This window comes from Xiphias gladius, chromosome 6 (assembly GCF_016859285.1).
Source record: "Xiphias gladius isolate SHS-SW01 ecotype Sanya breed wild chromosome 6, ASM1685928v1, whole genome shotgun sequence".
NCBI lineage: Eukaryota > Metazoa > Chordata > Actinopteri > Istiophoriformes > Xiphiidae > Xiphias > Xiphias gladius.
The window spans coordinates 17527760-17551623 of record NC_053405.1 but is presented as its reverse complement, the minus strand read 5'-3'; the positions used below and the strand labels follow the sequence as shown (position 1 = coordinate 17551623).

Genomic DNA, 23864 nt, shown 5'->3' with positions numbered 1-23864 from the left:
CTAGTGTCCGGTAATTGTTTTTACAGTGTGTTGTATATAGTCAAATGCTGAGGTCACAACATTTCAGATAAATATAGGCCACATTTTTAAACATTTTATGTTACTGTTTTTAGTAATTCTTAAAAAGAAGACCACAAAAAAGAGGGAGAACCAGAATAAAACAAAATTACTTTTTGAGTGCCTGACCAGCTTTGGCTGAAATAGAGGCTACAAACTCTGAGTGTAAGCATTCTGCCACAAAGAAACAGAATAAGCAGGAAGAACTGAAGGTGACATTTGTTACAATTAATTCAGCATATTCAGACATGACTTCATATGAATGACTATCAAGTAGCTAAATTGAATTTTTAAGTGATTTCAATATTTGGAAATATCACTAACTCTAATATTAACATTGAGAGGCAAACTCAATTCATAATTTGCAAGCAATACTGTCACATTAAAAATAGAACAGATTTTAAATTGGTTTGTATATGAATTTTCAAATTGACAATGCGCTGCTACCTTAATTTGAAGGTGCAAACTGTATTTCAAGTGAAACTCAAATGCAGTCTGGTGATAAAGATGCTAAAGCAGATGCAGTAGGCAGAGTTATTAAAACTACCTGCTGAGAAGAAAAATGGTATGTTAATGGAAATGGTATTAAAAATTCTATCCTCAGACATAGTCTACTGTCTGAGTCCAAGATTCATTTACAGACCGTCAGATGTTAAAAGATACACCCCCTTTTTTTTTTTTTTAACCAGATTTTGCTGTGCACTGGACTATAGTTGGAGTGAGAAAATCTTAACATTTTGCACTGTAACCTGTCTTCTTTATAAGTGAGCAGCACAATCCGACATGCTGACTCAGTAACAGATGGGACCTTTTCCCTTCCAGCTCTGAATAAAGATGGGAATTGGGCGATATGGGTCATCAAGAGGCAAGGGATTTAGTTTGACCATTAATTAGATCCTACTTGCACATTTATTTAAAATGTACCCACTGCGTTGAAGGAATCCAGGTGATCATTCACTGTATTACCTATTGCCTCCTGCATACATACATTTTCTTCATTCAGTATGATTTAAAATTGATCTCTTGGTTCAAATAATGCAGCTGCACTTCATTTAATTAGCAATAATAAAAGATTTAAGCTACTATAGCTAAGTGTTCATTATAAAGAGCAGACAACCTTTGTGAGAGCACATGCATACAAACTCTACATACAGTTTTTATTTTCAATGTTAGACATTTCAGCGTGGCACTATGGATCTGAATGTATGTTTAAAGCTAAATTTCTTTGTGTCTCCTGCTCTTTCATTCAGGATTTTACTTTTTCTTCTTTCTCTCTTAAATCTCTTCAGTCTCTTGTAGCTTGGCTCCCAACGGTGGCTCTTGGCTACCTTCTTGTTTCTCTTTTGTGTTGTGAGAGATGAGCCCTTAACAGCTGCAGCTTACATCCACGATGTAAGCCCCCCCCCCCGCGCAACACACACGCACACACAAAATGATTCTTCTTTACTGCCGAGCCAATTTCACACAGAGCTTTAGAGAAATTAGACGATGTCTCAGTTTGGTTTCACCATCGGGGCGTTTTAAAACGCAGCCCAGCTGATGGGTGAGAAGGAAGCGGTGCAGCTATGCGTTTGAACATAACCTCTGACAATTTCCTGCCTTAATAATGACGGTAAACATGGATCAGCAGGTGCATGTGAAGTTTTGAAATGTAAATGAACATCAAATTGAGATAAATAAAGACACGTGTGAGGTGGTTCGACTCCCTGAATGATAAAACCTTGAGGTCAAGAAGGTGTGTTGTCTGGATGTGTGTGTGCATCCATTCCTACAGAAAAAATACAACTGGTGCAGTAAAAATCAGCCCGTAGGAACTGTGATTGTGATGTATGCATTATTAGAGTTACTAGTTTAACAGTGAGACGTCTTTGCACTGTAACCTAAAAATTATTTGGTCCCTTTTGAGAGCAGAAGGTTAAAGGTCAAAGCTCACTCGGTGGTCCCAGGTCGTTCTGTGTGTCTGTAGGATCCTCTGGACTCGGCTGTGGATCTCCTCCCATTGGGATGGACTGGGCTGACTGGTCTGGAGCCTAAGGAAAACAAACACCAACAAATGGCACATAACAAACCAAATAAACTCAATTTAACTTAGTCTGAGTCCCATATACCTGCATATACCACACAACTATTCTTATTTTCGAGTAATCCAGTGGTTCCCAGCCTGAGGGTCAGGACCCCTGAAAGGCAACACAAGATTAATCTGAGGAGTCACAAAACAATTAAAGAAGACAAAAGCAAAAAATATATAATGTTCTGCTACACTAAGTTATGCTTATTCTTTCTAACTTGTCTGATGCATTTTTCTAGTGAATAAGTGGATAATTTCATTTATTCAGAACTGTTCAAGAAAAGCAAGGAAACTCTCTTTGGGTCAAAGTAGCATGTCTTTGTCTTAAGGACTCACAAACTAAAAAAAGTTTAGTCTATAAAGTGTCAGAAAATATTGAAAAATGCCCAACATGTGGTCCCTAACACTAACAGTCCAGGATGCAAAGATATTGAGTTAAAATGATATAAATACGCAGAAAAGCAACAAATCTGCACATAAGAGAATGTCTGGCATATTTGCTTGAAAAATGACTTTTAGTCAGTCAACTAACTAAATTAATTGTTGCAGCTCTAAATCATATTAGTTATAAAAACTGCCTGCCTTCCTTCATGAGGTATTCCTTTTGTCCACAAGTCTGTGCTGTAACCTAACGTAAGTAACTGTGAGCTGATGCAAAGCTGAAACTACCAGGACGCTTACAATACACATGCTCTACTGTGTGCTGTGCTCAACATCAACCTTTAAAAATATTTTGAAATTAACTACAATGTTTCCGCCATGTAGAGTTCATTTGGATTTTGGCTCCTCTACATTCAACCCTTTGCGCAAAACAAGTAATTTCGCAACTGATAGAACCAACTGTGCTTTTATGAACTGGAGGCATAAATGTGCTTCATCGATACAATATAAATGTGTCTGCAGGTTGGCCACAGGAATTTATGAAATAACAGATTGCACTGACAGAAAGACATGGATGAGAAGCAATACTGCAATTTATTACAGTTCACTTCTGTCTATTTGCTGGGAGTGGAGGGGTGATGACTGACTGACGGACTGACTGGTGTCTTTGCCGGCCTCGCAGTGTGGGAACGGAAGCTTTTCATCTGTAATAACATAAACTCACTACCTGCTTCAAAAAGTCATCAAGGACAAATCATCCAGAGACATGAATAGACTGAGACTTCGGGGCTTAGGGGGCAAACGTCGCCACTGGCATCTGTCATTTTCTTTATAGATCAAAAGATTCGTGGTAAGACGTGCCCCTCTCCCTGTCGGAGGGAATCTACAAAGGCCCACTCTAATCTCCCACCCTGCAACTCCTGTCGCGTTTTCAATTGAGAGAAAAGTATCATTCATTTCCTACAATTTACTTTGCAATTTAAGATTGCCTATTGATTTTAATGTTTATTTATGGACTGAGCAGTAAGGAAGGGGAAAGGAGGGCAGAAACAAACAAACAAACAAAACTGAACAGCGGTCCCATCAGGGTGTTCAACACACAGCTGCCATGATCGATGACAAGGTTTCTCTGAATGTATTAAAGCATGCATCGGGTCAAATGCATCAGACTCAAGCTGAAACACAAATCAATACCATTTTCCTCTTTGTTTTCCCTTCTCTCAGCCTCCTCTCTTAGTAATGAACAAACATGACGAGACATCAGCTTCTGTAATTTAAGAGGTGGAGGGGGGTTTCATCCTGCCTTTCGAGTGCGATCAAAATTAAAGACTGGATGTGTATGAGCACACGCACACACAAAGCAGTGACAGTGTATGGCTAACATCTCATGGGATTGCCATATATTTGCCATACACAGTAATTGGAAACTCATACAGGTGTCTCTTTTGCTTTTTAGATCTTTTGAGCAAACACCAAGGATTTACACAGATGGATCAGGATAAATTCCAGGCAAACACCACAGAAAAGAGGATTATGTTTTCTCCTTCTTTGGCATGAGTGTGAAGAAAATCACCTGGCTTTGTGGCTAGAAAAGCCAAACTCAGAGCTCAGAGGTGATCCTGAGAGTGCTGTAGAAATGTACATCTGAAGATACAAGACTTTAGCACAAGTAGAAACACAAAGGTATAAACAAGCACGCTAATAACTGCAGCTTCTTATTTTCTATCATTTTGTCACAACATCAACAGAAAGCTAGGGGGGTTTGCGATGTAGTCAGCCGTGCTAACCTGTTCTTTAGCCTAATTCAGGAACACTACAAACAGGATCTCCCTACAAACCTTTAGGAAGGTGAGATGCTGTTTTATGACTGTTACATTGCTGATGATGAACGCACCCTTTGATTTTACAAACATTTAAAAGATTCAATAAACAAGTTCAAGTATTTTCAAGGTCAGACTGAAGGGAAGGATTTTACCTTTCTCTGAGGGAATGATTGCTGACATTCAGAGAACTTCTGGTGTCTGACATAGCCTGGGTAGACTGAGCAGGGGCAGAACCTATCACAGGGCGACTGGTCCGGGCTTCATGTCTGGAACGTGTCTCTGGAGATGTCTGGACTCTCGTACAACCTGACTTCACCTGGGAGAGGTCACAGGGCTACAGGGTTTAAATAAGAGTTAAGTAAGAAATGCATTAACTGCAGGGTCTGAGCACATCATCGCTTCACTGGAAATGACTAATATTTCATTACTTCTACACTGAATGTTGTCTGCTATATTAAGAACATTAACAGTATCACCAGTATAAGTGAGCACATTGAAAAATTAATTTTAACGAAAAAGGTAAATTTTTTTTTGAAGTATAGTTTGTAGTATGTGTAAATGATTTGACTGAAACTAATGAGACACTTTGTCATGGCAACAAAGCAAACTTCAGTACACAATATTTGAACACTTAACTTCAAGCTACTGATGTGCTGTTGCGTCAAAACAGTAGCTCATTGTATCGGCTGGTTTGAAATGTTTTTATTAGACTTACTCTGGCTGTTCTTGGTCTGTAACTACCCAGGAGAGAAGAATCTACAATGACAAAGACAAGTTAGACTTTTATGAAATCACAGTAGCTTTAGGACTGCATTATGTCTGCAGTGCTTCCTTTGAAATAAAAAATACAGGTGTAATTTGAACTTTCCCTACATAGAATGTGAAGTAGATCGGGCCATATACAAATCTGTGTATACCTGCAGTAGCTTTAAACTGTTATCAAGCTACTGGTGAAAATAAAAATCACTACAGGAATTTTAGAATTTAGAAACCATTTTATCAGTCATACAATGCTTAAAGATATCCTCAAACAAGTCAAACCTGAAACTATTTATTTTGAAAGACTTTATGATATTATCATGAGGATAATTAAGTAAAACATGTATAGCATGGCCTTGGGTGCATGTACTACTTTTTTAGCCTACAGTACCTGCTTGATCAACTGAGAAGCTAAAAGAGCGTTGATGCATGCTACCACTGTGGGGAGAGGAGGAAGGAGTTCCCATCCCAGAAACACTACTGCAACGAGAGACCTGGTATAACATACAACAGAAAAATTATTTGCTGTTACACAGTATAATTAACACTGTCGTAGTTTGAATTGCCACGACAAAAACAGACAAATGTTTGTTTGTTTCCTGTAATCATCCCAACCCCAAAGCATTTCACCTAGAAGATTACAATAAGGCTCAAAGGAAACAAAGACAAGATTTTTACAGAACAAGCACCTACAGTATCTCAAACCACATAGTTCAGGTTATCTAGAGGAATGTGCTTCCTTCTATACACAAACCACAAACCAGGAGTTGAGGCTCTGAAACGTGCACTGATAATGCATTCACCATGGGGCTAAGCTACTTCATTAGGTATCTATTTGTTAATTGCAGCTTGACTCTCAATTACCAGGGTTAATTGTCGACAGAAGATTCCCCCAGGGAAACCAGAGCTGGAAAAGCATGCTCCTCTCTTTAATAAAACGACCATTTTATTCTAGTAAATTCCATTCACGTGTATGAGAAAAAACAAACAACTCAGTACCTAATCATTTCTTTTAATAACAGCATGCAAGTGGATTTTGATATTCATACCTCAGGATTAGATTTGATGTAAATGAACAAGCAGGAATACAGTAGGGAGCAGAGGGAGGGAGAAGCAGAGGACTAGAGGCTGTGTTGTTCTTGCCCATGGACTGTATATTATTCCCCAAGGCTGTGTGATCAGAAAATCCCCCCTTTTATATGCAAATATCTCATAACAGTGATACGGCCATAATTAAAGTGTTAACAAATAACTGGGTGCCAGCGTAAATACAGGTCGTGTGCTATTAAAGCACACTCAAGCCCATCTGCGAGGATTACAGGCCATATAACATGCACACATAGTGAAACATTTTCATGACGACGAAATACATTAAAGGCTCAGGTAAAAAGACTACCACTGCTCATATTATGCCATCCACTTAATCTGCCCGCTAGATTAAGAGAAATTTTGGGGAACTCCCACTGAGGTTTGAACTGCATTAACTCAGAATCCCATTAATGTTATAACCCCTGTTCACTGAACATGTGTATCTGGTATTAAACAAACCATCATACCACTTTATTTTTATCAGTTGCCTTCAGTTTGGAAGATATCTGATGTTACTAACCAAGAAGGGTGGCTGGCTCTCCGTCTCCTTCCTGAAGTGGTGAGGCCCCAACTGGAGGTGGCTGAGCCTCTGCCTGGCGTCCTCTGAAAGCTGGCACATCTTGCGGTGAGTGTAAGGGGACAGGGCTCGTGTCCGTGAGGAAACTGTGGGCTGCTGGTAGCCAAAGTCTACAGAAACTCTGGGAGAAGTGTATTTTCTTTCCTTCTTGTTTTTCCGGGGACTGCTGCCAGATGGAGATGAAGAAGGAGAGCGTCTGGATGATGATGATGGTGCAGAGTTTGTCATGTTAGCCTCAATATTTAGCTTTTCCTTTCCACCTTTCAAAGAGACACAATTCCCATCATCTATTCTGGAAAAATGTCTGCTGGATGGTGAAGACCTTTTCGCTGAACTCTGTCTGGACGGAGTTAAAGATGGCTTCACAGGAGAAAGACAGCTGTTCTGGGGATTCAAGGACAGAATATGAGAGAGAGATAGAGAGAAAGAAATGTAGATATGTTGTTCTAACATGTCAAGCTACTCTCACAGGTCTCCATTTTGAGGTGATACATAACAGCTAGGATTTCTCTGCAGACCTCCTTTACAGAAGCATCAGCCATTTTATCCATTTAGGCAGCTGCTCTCACTCTCGACACAGTTTTGTTCTCCCTGGACAAAACCATTAAACCATTAGCTAAATCATTCAGCTTAAGTGTTAGAACAACAACAGCTCTCGCAGTCAGCACTGCCATGGAGACAACCTCTGCAGAATTACTTCAATAATTCTAATGGCCACTAACATCATTCTCTGATGCAATATCCCTCTTCCTGCGGGTAATGCCAACCGGGGATAAATAAGTTAAGATAAAATGTTAATTGCATTTGATGGCCATCTCCAGTCTAATATTATAAAGAGGCATTACCTGGCTGTAAAACAAAGATAATCTAAATGTTAATTAGGGAAATCACACAACATTAAAACTATTTTTAAGAGAAACTAAATTATGAATAAATCCTCATTGAGGTTGCCATTTGAGAATGGTCTGATTTAATGGAATTAAGACAAGTATGCCCTTCGCTCCACTCATCCTCCACCATCTCAGACTTCCTTCAGCTCTTCTCTGTCAGTCACTTTTCCTGAGTGGTGAAGGCTTGTCTGAGGTGATTAGCTGCTATTTCCACTATTGGTAGTGTGTGATAAAGACACTGCTGAACAACACTTGGGTTGTTGATAAATAATGAGAATAGATTTGGGATTAAAAACTAGCAATTTAAATTGAATGATGATAGCTGTCAGAAGACAGGAGCACATGAAAGTGGGCAAAAAAAAGAGTAAGACATGGCTAAAAACTGGGTGTATATTCATAACTACAGTTTCAAAGGTTTTTTCTGGAAATTGCTCTCTGTCTAAATCTATTAAAACGGGCCATGGTTGGTCAGCTGGGTGAACTGGCAGTCAGGGAATTGCCTATGCTGAGGAGCCATTAGGAAAGAGAAAATGGAGAAATTCTACTGTCTGACAGCCACAGCGGTGCTCTGACCCAGACATCCCCCCCAGGGGCCAGGAGAACACTCTGACAATCTTCTTCACTGTCAATGACATCCCATTTAAGCAAACAGCTTAGCTTAGGTTACAGCACCTGGGAAATGTGTGGTAGTGTTTTTGGCACAACATGCCTACCGCTGTGTGATGGATCATATGTTACTAACAGGACTGTTTGTGAAAAACTTTTATTTATCCCGTTTTTTAAAGTAACATCTTTTTTCAGTGTAAGACTGGAGCAATAGTCTGCCCTCTTAGTGTCCATTAATTAGCTTTTTTTGTCTGTACAAACAATACACAAAAATACTGTTTGTTTGGCATTTTTGCTTAGTAAATTACCATTAATCATTTGTCCAAAAGCTTGTTTGTTTTTTTGGTTTCCACTGAATAATTGGTCAATCAACTAACTGTTTCAGCTCTGTGTTGAAACCAGCAACAGTGGATGGGAACATGACATCAAACAAAACTTGAAATACTGACTCAAGAAAAGAAGAGGCCAAGACAGAAAAAGAGTCAGAATGAAATAAATCTCTTAAAAGGTAATATGTGATTTCATGCAGCTGAGCACAGTTACCCTTTAAAATCCACAAGGACACACAGAGATACAAGTGACCATCCGTCTGGATAGTTAATGTAAAAAACTGACTGGCTGACTGAATGACTGGTTCTGCGACAAAAACTGTATCAACTCCCAGCTAGTCGGAGATGTGAGAGAAGGTTCGCTATCAGCAACACAGATCTGCCTCCATATAATTACATTCACAAGGAGAGCACAGATACCCTTGAAGCACTGCCAGTATGGATAGATAGATGCAGTAGCCATGGCAACAATAGAAGGTGGGTATGTATGGTGGGAACAGACAAATCTGATGGTGAGCGATACCACTCATTAGAGTCCTTTAGAGATGAATCTTCACTGTTGTGGCTGCGGTCAACACTTCCAGGGAGATGTTGAGTATGTAGCTGTGATGTGTTCAAACTCTAGACATTTTGATTTGTCAGGTACAATGATAAACACACTGTTTGTTTGACTTTTGAGTGGCAATTTGATAGATTGTAACTGTTTAGATTTTGACAAAGCTGTTTTGAAAGGCAATGAACACGCAACAATTTTTTTAAAATAAAAGACAGACCTCTTCCAAATCGCTTCAAAGATCAACAAGTGATGTAACTCAAGTAAACCAAGAGCAAACAAAAGCACAACAAATGTGAAAAAATGTACACACAGTGTGTGTAATAAAAGGACACACTTACAGGCGAGGCAGGCCAGCTGTCTTTCCCATCACTCTCTTCTACGACTGATGTCATAGCAAACTCCACTTTGGGGGAGATTCCCTAGAGGGAGAGAGACAATAGGACCAAACACAAAACCTTGAACGGGGAGATGAAGACAAAAGGACAGATAACAGAGCTGCTTGGAACACCAATTTACAACCACAACTCTTCAATCTATGCCTGGCTTGAGCAAAACAAATTGCAGAAAGAGAAAAGCTTCGGTGATGTTTAAATAATATGGCATTTGGAGAAAGACATCTAAATTGCTATGTAGGGCTCAAACACAAACACATAAAAGTAACGGTGAGGGGAATGGTGTTTAAAAACATTTAAATATGCCAGTCAGTGCCTTGGAGGACTAGGGGAGGATAGAAAAGCTACCCGCAGCCATGGAGAGATGAAGGAATGAAAGAGGGATGACATAGAGAGGGAAAGAGATGATATAAGAAGAGTAGGAGTGATTGAAAAGAGAGGACGTTCTCAGTTTAATTTTTCTGTCTGTATAGCAAAGACAGATGACAGATGTACAAGGAAAATGGCATCTTTTCTGAAGAAATTACATCACTCTGTCTAAGAAAGGACAGGGCTTTTGAATGGGTTATCTGGGTAGTGTACATGCCCGTCACGTTCACGGGCACTGATATTAGGAGGAGACTCACTTTGAGAAAGCAACAACCTTCTCTAGTCTGTGAATGACACGTGTAATAATGCTAATCAAGCAGGATCACATGGTGAGCACAATGTGGGGTTGCGTTGACATTTGAATTACATTTAAACACAACAAGTGACAGGAATACCCTCGCTCCTTTAACTAATTCAACTGTGTGCAGTAGCTCAGGTACATTTGCAGGCGTTCAGGACACGTGTTACACCTGCGCCCATATTTATCAAACAGCTACAAGTACAATTTTGGACTGAAGTGAGAGATGAAAGTAAAAATCCTTCACTTTGACTCCTTTACAATTTTAAGAATAAAAGTTATTCATCAAATTTAAAAGTACTCTCTTAAGTTGGTTAGGACTAGATTGTGCATGACTGCAGTACAGAAACAGAGAAAAACACATCTCTGTTTCACTGTAACTGGGCAATACATCATTGATTGTGATGAATAATACGTTAGCTGACGTGGTGTAATTAAGAACAGAGTAGCTTTAGCCTATTATTTGCATTTGAAAGATGTTACCACTTTTTCCTTTTTCTTTTTTGCATTTATCAGGGGTGTAAACAACATGAATAAATCTGGAATTGACACTGTATGCAGTACATTTCCATGAATCTTCATTTTCTGCACTTGTCAATGTGGTACTAAATCTTTCTTATTATACAATTTCTCTGACGTACCTTATCTACCAACAGCAGAATGTCTCCTAACAGAATTTTGTGTCCATTTCAGCCAGTTTCCTTAAGAGAAATATTAATATCTCCCGTAGTAATTAGGATTACACACAAATTAAATGAAAAATTGAAATTGTATGCATTTTTGCAGAATAACATACCACTGTGCAGAGTGGTATGTTACAGTTTTTTTTTTAAAAGGACAACATAGCAGATGTAGGGTAAATTCATATCTCTGATTTGCTATTCCTTCTCTGAGCATACGTGTGATCAATTATCTGATCACTTGAGAGTTGCTCTTAAAAAGTTACTTTTACACTTAGCAGTAAAAGGAGTAAGTCACTCGATAAATGTTTCTTATTTCTTACACTCAGTGAAAATTTTTTTTTTTTCTGCTAAGTTGACTCTAGAGCATGTAATCCTTGGAGATTTGATAGACTGAAAACAGCCTACAGGAAAGGAGGAGGACCTCTTCATCAGTATTTCTCTCTCTGCAGCTCCTTCTCTGGAGCTCAGTCTGGGATCAGGGTACAGGAAATCTCTGCTGCTTTCCTCCATCGTGGCTAAGATCTCACCCTCTAAAAACCGTACACAAACAGACAGTAAACAGAAACACACACACATAAACCAAATTCGAGATCCTGTTTTTGCGGTTTAACGGGTGGATATAGTTGGGACTTGATGTGCCCATATGGCATCATCAGAAACCATACCTGGAGGCACCAACTGAATCAGCTCAAAAGATGTTGTGTCAGCTAAGAGGAAGGAAAGCACAAATTGACTGTGAGCTAATGATCAGTATCACAGCTAATGGCCTTTAAGCTTGCATAGCAGAGGATTCGGGACTAAGAGATGAGGAAGCAAATCCCAGATGGTTGTTTACCTGCGAGGAGGTCAGCTACATCAGCAGGGTCAACAACGCCAGGGAAAGTCTGGTAAAACAGACAGAGTACAGAGAAATCAATACTTATAACAACATGAGGAAGACAGCCTGGTGTCTAACTGCCATTCTCCCCAAGGAAAACAAGGCCTCTTTTATCTGGAGTTGGGGCAGTAACATTCAAACTGGGGGGTTTCTGAATTAAATCTTCAGACTTAATGCAAAAATCTGCTCAGCTGCTTAAATAGCTTCTCACTAATCAAAAAGAGATGGGTAATTATGAAGGAAAGCTGCCCCAAGTGAATGCAAGTGCAGCTAAGCAAGAACAAAAGGCATAAACATATGCATAAGGATTCAAATAGAAAAAAAAAAAAGAAAACACTGGGAAGTAGATTTTTTGTGATTAATCTGGTGTAGATAATAGTGCAATGAATAGATGGTACTGTCCCAGAAGGGTGTTGACATGAATGCAGCTTTTTGTTACATGAAGATACATTACAATATGCATTCCTTTTTAACATTGTACAAAATATGCCACTATTCATCCTGCCAAATCTGAACAAAAAAGCCAAAGACAGATGAGAGTCCTAGAGCTTGTGCCCCAGCCAGGGAGGCATCCTTTATTTCTGTAATGAATTATCATTACTCTCACCTTGACAAAGACCATTTTGTGGTGGAAGAGTAAAGGGAAGACAGGGGGCAAACAGGGAGTCTTCCTGTACTGGCCCATGATACACACACTGAGGTAGATATCGTTCTTCTTATACAGAAGCACTCCTGGACATGTGACCTGTACACGAACAGTAAAACTGTTAAGACATGTCAAGCATCCTGTTGTTTTAGTATGTGTTCTTTATTGCTAGCTTTCTTTTTTTTTAATGACAAAACAGCCTTACTTTACAAAAACATGCACAATTTTAGGGAATAGTTTAGCCCAGTTTAAAATGAAGCATTGATCATACATCATAACATACATAAAGACAACATGTAAGGGTGCTGTAGCATATGATGCTTTGAAGTCTGAAATTTCAAAAATAAATAAATTTGAAAAATCTGCTACGTATGTGAGCCACAGGTGTGCAATCCTCTTAGGGTGTATCATATCAGCAGGACTTTTTTTTTTTTTACTGCTGCCAAGTAGGAGGTTAATATGAATTACTTTGACGTACAAAAAGGTAACAAAACCAAATCAGCTTATGTCTGATCTACAGACACTGAACATTAAAGCAGACATAACGTTTAAAAATCAGTAAACTCAAAGTGGCTGTAATTTAAAACTGCTTTAGAGATTTTAACCTCTTGGCTCAACATTTATAGCATATACTCAATGGTTGAAGTAAGAAAGACAGAAAGAAATTTGGCACATAAAATAAATGAGTTGGGTGTGTCTCTGTGAAGACATAAAAATACTACAACAAGCAATGAAAATACACTAAATGCGTTAAATTTGTCCTCGTAATTAAACAGCAATAATACCAACCATGTGTCAGCCGGCTAAACACATTTTGGTGATAAATGATCAGTAGCAGGTGTTAAAATTGCCATCTAAGATTTTATCTTAAACTTTTGTCGTGTCTTCATCATCTCTAACGGTTTGCACTTAATGAAGAGGACCAAACGACAGTATCGAGTTAGTTATTACTATGTACAACATCTAAACCCATTAATCTGGATGACCTAAACAAAACGCTAGCTACATGTTAAGTTACAGCCGTTGGCTAGTTACGGACGGTTAAGGAAGGGTTGTGAACTCGCTAGCTAGCTTACAGTTAACTAAGCTACAGTAGCAGCTCAGTTTATGTGTTTTGTAGCAAGGGGACAGCAGAAGGACGGACTTACTGCCTGAATGTCCAGGTATACGGTACATTTCAGAGACTTTTGATGCACTTTAGAGGAGGAAAGCTTCTTCTTCCTAGAGGCCATTCATCCAACTGTCACGGTTCGTTGTCATAGCTTCCAAACAGCAATAGTCATAGAGCGGATGTGGAGTCATGTGACCGAGAAGTAGCAAATTAAAGGCTCTCCGAACACACCCATGCATACATGGGTTTGAGAGCACGGTCACCGTGGGAGCTGCCTCTGATACGCCAACGTTTCATAGGATCGAAAAGTATTCGGACAGTGACACAATTTTCATAATTTTGCCTCTGTACACCACAGCGATGGATAGCCATCAAGATGTGACTGAAGTGTAGACTCTCAGCTTTGATTCAAGGGGTTTGACAAAAATGTCACATTAACCGTTTAGGAATTTCAGCCTTTTTTATACATAGTCCCTCTGTTTTTAGAGGCTAGTAAAAGTAATTGGACAAACCAATATAATTATAAATATAAGGATTCTTTTTAATACTTTGATGAAAGTCCTTTGCAGTCAATGACTGCCTGAAGTCCCATTCCTCCCTTGAGATGTTTACATGGTAAACATTATACCTGCTACACATCAGCATGTTACACAGCTAAATCATCACTGTGAGATAGCATGCTGATGTTAGCATTTAGCTCAAAGCACAGCTGTGCAAGACTTCCAAAGAATAATTGTTCTGCCTTCAGTTGCTGTTTGTTTATGGGTCTTTCAATACGTGAAAAGCATGCTAGGTTGGGTGTAGGTCAGGTGACTGACTTGATCATTGAAGAATATTACATTTCTTTGCCTTGAGAAGCTCTTGGGTTGCTTTTGCAGTATGTTTCAGGTCATTAGCCATCTGTACTGTGAAGCACCTTCCTATCACTGTTGCAGCATTTGCTTGAATCTGAGCAGATAGTATAGCCCTATACACTACAGAATTCATCCTGCTACTTCAATCAGCAGTCACATCATCAAGAAACACCAGTTACCCAGTTCCACTGGCAGCCATACATGCCCATGTCATAACGCTGCCTCCACCGTGTTTGACAGATAATGTTGTATGCTTTGGATCATGAGCCTTTCCCTTTCCATACTCTTCTCTTCACATCATTCTGGTACAAGTTAATCTTGGTTTCATCTGTCCAAAGAATCTTGTTCCAGTAACTGGGCAGGCTTCTTAGATGTTTTTCTAGCAGAGTCTAATCTGGCCCTTCTGTTCTTGAGTGTTACCAGTGGTTTGCACCTTGCAACTTGTAAAACCCTCTGTATTTACATTCATCAAGGCATCTCTTGATTATAGACTTTGATAATGATATGCCTACTTCCCTGAGAGTTTTCTTTACCTGACTAGATGTTTTTTGAAGGTTTTTTCTTCACCAAAGAAAGAATTCTGTGATCGTCCACTTTAGTTGTCTTCTGTGATCCTCCATGCCTATTGGTGTTGCTGAGCTTGCCAGTGCATTCCTTCTTTTTAAGAATGTACAAAATTGTTGATTTGGCCACTCCTAAAGTTTCAGCCATCTGTCTGATAGGTTTATTTTGTTTTTTCAGTTTAATGATGTCCTCCTTCATTTACATTGACACCTCTTTGGACCACATATTGAGACTTTCCATGAACAGCTACCAAATGCAAATTCAACACCTGGAATAAATTCCAGACCTTTTATCTGCTTAACTTGTCATGAAATAACAAGGGAACAGGCCGGACCTGGTCATGACACTTATCAACTGTCAGTTGTCCAATTACTTTCTAGCCTCTGAAAATGAGGGACTATGTGTAAAAATGGCTGTAATTCCTAAACAGTTAATGCAGTATTTTTTGTTATACCTCTTGAATTAAAGACGAAAGTATACACTTCAATCACATCTTAATGGCTTGGTTTCAAATCCACTGTAATGGTGTACAGAGAAAAAATTATGAAAATTCTTTCACTGTCTAAATACTTATGGACCTAACTGTACATGATCACAGAGATCTATGCATGTTAACAATGCAACAGCACAGCTGAAGAGACTGTCAAAATGTACTTCATATACTGTAGGCATGGATGGATGATGAGACAATGGGAAAAGACATGTAACAACATGTAATTTGTGGTTGTTTTGAGTCTCTTTGTAGTTGTTTTGTCTCTATGGTTGTTTTGTATCTCTTTATGTTTGTATTGTCTCTTTTTGGTCATCGTGTGTTGCTGGTTGTTTTGTTTCTCTTTGTGGTTGTTTTGAGTCTCTGTGATCATTTAGTGTATCTTTATGGTAAATTTGTATTTCTTTGTGCTAATTTTCTGTCTCTGTGTTCATTTTGAGTCACCTTCTGGATGTTTTGCATTCCTCGGTTATTTTGCATTTGTTTGTGGTCGTTTTGCGTCTCTTAATCGTACTTTTCCGCCACCCTATAGTTATTTTGCATCTCTCTGTGGTTGTTTTGTGTCTCCCCCTGACCTCTCTGGTCCCTGGGCATGTGCCTGGTAGGCCCATTCGATAATCCATACATGACTAGAGGCCTCATTTATATATAACAATCATTAACATTCCTATTATCGCTATAAGTGAGCAACAGGTACAATGTTATGATTAAGTGATTAAGTGTTTAATGACTGATTAATAATAATACCAACAGAGATGATAACACCATCCAAATCAAGTCATGCATGCATTTATTTACAACTGTATGAACAAAAAAAAAAGGAGCTGCTGAATGTAGGCCTCAGATGAAATATACTGTAAATGGGTGACCAGTCTGTCTTCCCTTGGCAGTCAATAGTCTACATTTTATAGTCGCTAAAGAACCCAGAAGGAAATTTGTTCTGATTTTAGTCCTTCAAGTGTCAGTCACCCCTGTTACGAATCTGTGAATAAAAGTCTTTATAGCCAGGGAGATGTTGAGCTCCTAAAGGCAATGAAGTGTGAAGGATCCTCCTGCCACGGTGCTCTGCATTTTATACATGCTCAGTCTGTGTCCGTCTGTCCATCTGTCTAGTGCCTGACACCCTGGCTCTTCTCCCTCTCTCTATCCACTGCGTCCCTGCCAGTGCCACTGCCCTTTCCATTGCCTGTCTGGGACATCACCTCAGAACTGGAGATAAAAACATATTAACATGAATGACTGAGATGGTAGCATAAAGTTCATGAAATAGCAAAACAAAAATGCATTCAATAATATGCAAAAGGGAAAAGGTTATTTAGGTGAAATTGACTTAGTTTCTACTTCATGATACAATGTTAGTTTACCTTTGGATGTGAGTTGGTCTGTTGTCCTTGATAAGGTTGTTGAGTTTGTAGTAATCCAGGAAGGTACGAGCCACATTCCTTCCCAGTTTCATATCTGAGGACACTGAGTTAAAGCAAACTGTCTTTGAGCTACAGGTAATATTGCTCAAAACATTTCCTACTTCAGTGTTACCCAAACTGGGTAGTGGACCATTGCAGAGGTGCTCTGCCATTGCATTGTATTGTGGAGTGAAACTTAAAGCCACAAGGCAATAAGCTGAAACTGTGTTTACAACTTGCTGAGCTGCCCCCAAGTGGCCAAAAACTACTAGTACTAAATTCTACTATTAGTAGAAGGGACCCGTTTTACAACAGACATTTGGAGTTACATAGGTGTAACTATTAATTTTAATAATTGTTACATGGTATTGGAATATTTGCTGGAAAGGACCCATTGGTATTGTTATTAGTTTCACTTGTAATTTAATAGCTTTGACAAGTTGTAAAGTTGTTTATTGTAAAGAAAGCTCTATAAATCAGATGCATTTGGGAAATGATAAAAGGAAAAACAAGAGTGCTCTGATGCTAGAAGTAGGAGATGTCCAGGACCAGCAGTCCTGGATACAGCTAAAAATTCTGCAAACTAAAGTCTCCAACTATGTTGAAAAAAGGTGAAAAATTAATGAAGATTTAAGACATTCATAGTTTTTAATATCTATGATGCGTGACACATTCAAACCTCCACTCAAATTTGTGGAATGCGTAACATAAAGTCATATAAAACAAACCCTTACAACGTCCGTTCTATCATCACCAACACAATCACTGAGGTACAGTGAATAACTAGGGACTAGCTCCTGGAGAAATGAGCAGTGTAAATCCTCAAGGTACAACACATTGCATTCTGAATTAAGTGATGCTAAATCAACTGCAGTTCACTCACGTCAGCCAAATGCACGACGCTGGTACAAATCACACAAAAGCAATTAATTATACGCTGAGGCCTCATTTAAATTCAGAGGTGAGCACACACATCATCTCCCTGCCCAGTTGTCTCTCACTACATTAGGGACAATATCAATAACTTCACCGCTTTTATAAAACAGCTGAGCATCTATGAGTGCTGCTGCTAGGCTTTTGATCATTAAGCCAGCAGGGCAAGTAATGATGACAATCGTGTTCAGATAATGAAGAAGCAGAGAACCGGAATACCAACAATGTTCCCAATCACCAAGAGTGAGGATATAGTAAATACAGTTAAATAAAAACAATGTCACTAACAGAAGTAAATTTGTCTTGTCACTAAGGCGCATGGACTGAAAAACACCATCAGAATCAGCTGAGAATCTATCCATCCACCCTTTTAGACATGTCTCTCCCTATTCCATCATCTCCCATCTATACAGAACATCCTTACATACTGTTCATATAGGTCCCAACACAAAACAAACAAAAAACATAAAGGTTCAACCTGCTCGAGGCATTGATGTTTAGCTGCCTCCATTCCTCACCAGACTGGAGCATGATGGAGTAACACAGTGGTGTAATCTGTCAGTTTCCCCTGTCATTACCTTGTTGACACTCAGATACGGCTTGTCATCTGCTGGACTATCTATCTGTCACAACTGTGTGATTGAAACAACTGGCATACAGACAAAGATTGAGATTCAGTCATTTTTATTTTTATTTTCCAATTTCTCATAATGATAAAAAATGACCTATGCTACAAAACTTGTGGTTGCTATAAAAGTGAAAAGCTGTTAACTTGTAACCAATCTATCCAAGGTTTGAACGGGCTGCCTGGATGTACACCTTAGGCTCTGTAGTTTGTCTTACCTCAAACAGCACAAAAACCCACACACATACGCATGTGCGCATACACTCAAGGGTACACCTGGTAAATTAGGCCTGTGAATATGCAAGAAAACCCCTCTGTAGCAAGTCTGTCACCTTGGCCTTTGAGGGTATGTTTACGCGTATGTTTGGGAGTCTGCACAGGACTTCATTCGTCACCCGGCAGGCTGATGGCAACGCTCTCCACACGGCTCCAGAGTCTATGTTTACACCCCATCTGGCTGTTTGTCTGTGAGTCTTGCATCAGGCCAGACTTGCTGTGAGAGTGTGTGTGTGTGTGCTAGTGGAATGGCCTCACAGTCTGTCTCATTAGACTGCTAGCTGTTGATACTGATTAGACTGAGATAAAACTACAGATGGACAAAGTAAGGTTATGTCCTTACTTTTATGCTTTTATGCTAATCTTAGTGAATGATTGTTCTAAACAAGATGAGAGTCTTGTTTAGAACAATTATTGTTTGGAACAATTAGTCTTGCACAGCTGTGCTTTGAGCTAAATGCTAACATCAGCATGCTATCCCACAATGATGATTTAGCTGTGTAACATGCTGATGTGTAGCAGGTATAATGTTTACCATGTTCATTGTTCATGATCTTAGTTTAGCATGGTACAATGCTACTGTTCTCTGATTAGCTATAAGGACAATGTACAGCTGAGCCTGATGGGACTGTCTTTAGTTTTTGAAGTATGTAGCCAAAGTATTGGACAAAGTCCAATTTTGACCTGATGATGGAGCTTTAACTCAATTGATCACCGAAGTTATTACGGTTCATCCTGAAGGAGACATGAATGTATGTACCAAATGTCATGGCAATTCATCCTGTAGACATTGAAATATGTCAAAGGATGTGACATAGCGTCACAAGTGAAAAAAATGGTGCTCGATAGCACCACCATCAGCATTCATCCTCTGGGAACCATGAATGACTGTAAAATTATTGAAAATCCATCTCATAGTTTGAGATATTTCAGTCTGGGGTAAAGACATTACCATCCCTACCCCTAAAAAGACACAGATGATTTGAATTTAGGTAGTTACTAATCTACTGCTAGTTGTTAGGTTGTTAGAAGCTTATACACTGATATACAGTGCGCTTACAAACACGTACCTAATGAAGGACATTAACACACAGCCCCATATACCTGTATACTGTATAAACAAACAGCCCTTCTTCTTGTATCCTTGACATCTTCATTCTGACCTCAGGAAAGTTTTTGGTGTTTTCCTCCGTTCTCTTTCAACAGCAGAGCTCAGTGCCAGTCCCGAGCTCTTTGGCCAGGCACGCTCAGTGACAAAAATATCTCCCGGACCCCACCGTACGCAGATGGCCTCTCAGCTTGGTTTGTCACGACTCACCATCTATTACAGGAGGTTTTGTGATGGACGGTCAACTTCTAAAGGAGAACTTCATGCACGGGGCGAATGGTCGGAGACACAGAGGATGCCCTGACTTCTCCCTGGCCCGTTGCCGGGGGAAACCGTGGGGTCTGGAACGAGGCTGCTGCTGCAGCAGGAGATGATGTGTGTGTGTGAGCCAGGAAACAGTTGGTGGGCTTTAGCTTGAATTGCAGAGGTGGGTGGTAGTGGAAATACTCAGGAAACTTCAGGTGCTTCAGTCCACATCAAGGCAGCCTCATCTGAATTAACACGTAGACTAATACTGATAATATTGTTTATACTGTATCATCAATTTCACTGGATCTCTAGGCATTATCATGATCATTGTGTAATCATTATGCAGCTTTCGGGGGGGGCATGGAGGTGCATGTATGTAGCCTGTCAGCACCTTGCCTGCCTGTCACCGTGGTGTGTGAGGTGTATTCTTTAACATCTCGGTACACTTAACCGTCTTGTCTAATCAATAGCAGGTCATTGTCATGGCTCAAGGGCGTGACAGCTTAGGCGCTGATGAGATACGGGACACGTGAGACAAAAGGGACAGGGACATCATGACTTGTTTACCGCAGCTGTTTACTGTCAGCACGCCATTTAGCGGCTTTGACCGTCATGTCCCTCGTGCCTGGTCCTGGCAGACATACAGACAAGGTGACGATCAGACAACAAGGCCCCCGGTGGTAAAATGGACAAGACACGTAGAGAATGCTGTCAAGATCCAATGGGAGTTAACAAGGAGACAAGCAAGGGGACATTCAAGCCATCAATACTGGCACTGACAGGTCCTGTCACTGCACTGATACATAGAGAACTAATTATCAATGCTAATTAAGAGGCTAGTCAACAACAGCAATACAGAAAGGGACATTTTTGTTCCCAATAATGATTCAATAGGCAGAAAAGATCTCACGTCCTGTTGCCCAAAGGGACAAACAGAGGCTGAATTAAATCCCTGACAGGAGGAACTGTCACCGTCAAGGAGACACACTCTGAAACTTGAGCAATAACATGAAATAAGTGTAATGAGGCTTCTATTTTCCTAGAGTGTACACTAACAATAATACAAGACACTGATTTATGCGGCTCTAAAAACAGAATAAACGTACTATTTATATATTCCAATAATTATATTTCTTTACAGGAGTTCTAATCACTTGTTGTTGAAAGGCTCGACACTGTCTATACAAGTTCAAGAAAGAAAAGCACTGTAAAACAAAAAGTGCATAACAATATACACACGCACGTCTCATCTGGGTACCTGTTGTTTATGGTATCGAGTCTCTCTTCATGTCCTTTCCTATTACTGCCATTAATCATTTAAGCATTCATTTTTATGTTACAATTTGATGACAGCAGAGATAATAAACATGAAATGAAAACAATAATAACCAGATACAAAAAAAACAAAACAAAGAAGATGGTTCAAAAGATTCGCAACACCACTGATCATCTGTGGCACTGGATTCTACAGTTTAATCTCAAGACATTTTATTTTCCTTCAACTCTTACTCTTCAGATGATATTTAAACAACTTTAATTGCCACTTCAACTTCTTGCAGCATTTTAACTATTACTATCTCAAATCCTTCAGCTACAAATTTTCAGCTGTGAGCACACTCACATTTTCTTCAGAAAAGTTTGGCTTTTCTAGTTAGCATGATTTTTCCTAATTTTCTCAGACTTTTAATGAACATCAACATTATCAGCATATGCAAAAACTACCACAGCACAACTGGAGGTATGTGTCTGTGCATCTTTGTGAGTACCCATGTGAGGACACCTATTCATCTGAGCATAGCAACAATATTTGTGCAATCAACTGTGTGTATAAAAGTGTGTGTGTTTCTGTGTGTGCACTTGCTTACACATGTGAGTAACTATCCATTTGTGCATGTCTGTGTGATATGATGTGTATGATGTGTTGTACTGAAGCATTTGCCTCCAAGCTATATCATTTGCATACTTGTCACAGCCTGCCCGTTGGGTGTCAGGTTCAGTGATGCATACTGTGTTCCACTGGCAGCTCTGGTATTCATGGAGTCCCTCTGTTATGGCGAAGCGCACGCCTGGGCGTTGCTTCTTTGGCAGACAGACATCATACACACATGAAGAGAATGAGAAGTGTGTGATTGTGTGTGTGTGTGTGTGTGTGTGTGTGTGTGTGTGTGTGTGTGTGTGTGTGTGTGTGTGTGTGTGTGTGAGTGTGTTTGAGTGTGCAAACATGCACCTTCCACTTTTAGGACCAGTTACACTAGCTGTCAATCTATTTTGTATTGATGGATCTACCAGTTCACTGACATTACACAAGAATAACCCAACAATGTTGCCCTTGACTAGACTGTGAGTTACCACTACTGACAGGATGACCACAGTTTCCTCTGCATGGCTCTATCCAATGAAAGAAAACAGCCAATTTGCAGGAATGAAACAAGAAAGAAAATTCTCTCTCTCAGGGTAGGAAGTTTGAAAATGTTGAAAATCTGATGTATGTACTATAACAGAAAAAAGCAACTGCTCAACCCAGCGCAGTATAAACAAGAGCAAAATCTTTCAGGGAAGTGTTACAGCCTGAAAAGCCTTAGAGTTTCTGAATAATTCTTCAAAGTCAAAGAGTATACTGTCCCTCCACAACACAAAAAAGCTCACAAACCTAGGTAAGTAGGCCCACAAAGCTCACATAAATACACATTCTGTAGACACACATACACACAATGGAAAGTGTCAAGCTGAGTTTTGAACAACGTCCCAGATTCTCTCAACCTTGATCTATTCCACTTTCCAGTTTATACTTCACAGTCTGGACCGGAAGGTCCATCACAAAACACAGTTGGAGTATGAAAATAAAAAAAACCTGGAGAAAATTCACAGGCCACAGTGTTTAATTACAGTACTGGAAGGTGGGATGTCAGTGAGACTGAAATTTACCTTGCTGAAACTAACTTTATGTACAGTTAGTAGGTACAAAAAAGAGACATATACATGAAGAGGTGGGTACATGCACACATGGAAATACACACACACCAAACACACACACACACACACACACACACACACACACACACACACACACACACACACACACACACACACGCGCGCACACACACACAGGTGTTAAATGATTAGAGGACAAAGGGAAGATGGACACATGATAGAGGTTGTCCCTGCTGTTTCAGAGAAGAGGATTCTCAGCTTGACTAGATGATATAATGAGCTGTTATGTTCTGGGTGATGAGTTGAGAGGAAAGGACAGAATAGAGAGGAGGACATAAGAGGAAAAGGAAAGGAGAAGAGAGATCCCAAAACAAATACTGACACACACACACACACACACACACACACACACACACACACACACACACACACACACACACACACACACTGCATTACACCTTTTCCTGAGCACTTTCAAACTGTGACAAAAGTCTTGGCTGTGAGAAAGGTTAAGGCTTCAATTTTGGTGGCTACATGTCACAGCAGTAGGAGAGTCAGGAAAGATGAAGGGTAAGGGCAGCTTTTTTCAACGGTGGTGGGAGTTAGGAGCACAGTTTATTAATTATTTGTCATTTATTAGTTTAGAGGACTGTGAATATGTGCCCGTGTGTGTGTGTGTGTGTGCATCAGGTGAGAAAGGTGGAGGGAGGGGGCGTTGAGATGCTAAAGGTCTCTGTTGATGATTTGCACGCTCCATCGAGCTGATTGCTGGGGCGTAAAAAAGCGACATGGTTGGTTCCTTCAACCTGCCTGACCCCAATCTCCACTCTACAACAGGTCCCTATGCTGCCTGCCCACCCTGTGGAGCCCCTCCTCCATGTACCCCTCCCCTTCTCACAAGGAAACACACGTACACAGAC

General features: G+C 39.9%; 2 protein-coding genes across 2 annotated transcripts in view; both read right to left on the bottom strand.

Annotated features, from left to right (window-relative positions):
- Window positions 1-71: 71 nt before the first annotated feature.
- spata6 (spermatogenesis associated 6) lies at window positions 72-13707 on the bottom strand. Its single transcript, XM_040128425.1, has 11 exons — window positions 13549-13707; window positions 12362-12499; window positions 11713-11761; window positions 11543-11584; window positions 11283-11407; window positions 9474-9554; window positions 6698-7138; window positions 5480-5582; window positions 5045-5085; window positions 4482-4663; window positions 72-2087 (listed from the first exon to the last, which is right to left on the bottom strand). Exons 1-11 carry the CDS (start codon window positions 13630-13632, stop codon window positions 1973-1975), a joined length of 1401 nt encoding a protein of 466 aa, XP_039984359.1. The 5' UTR covers window positions 13633-13707; the 3' UTR covers window positions 72-1972.
- Window positions 13708-16440: 2733 nt separating this feature from the next.
- The window catches only part of agbl4 (AGBL carboxypeptidase 4), a 277105-nt gene continuing 269681 nt past the window's right edge, over window positions 16441-23864 (bottom strand). Inside the window, exons 12-13 of the mRNA XM_040129068.1 lie at window positions 16784-16877; window positions 16441-16628 (exon numbers count right to left, since the gene is read on the bottom strand). Of these exons, the coding sequence (XP_039985002.1) occupies window positions 16529-16628; window positions 16784-16877 (194 nt within the window). The 3' untranslated portion in view covers window positions 16441-16528. The remainder of the gene's footprint in view (window positions 16629-16783; window positions 16878-23864) is intronic.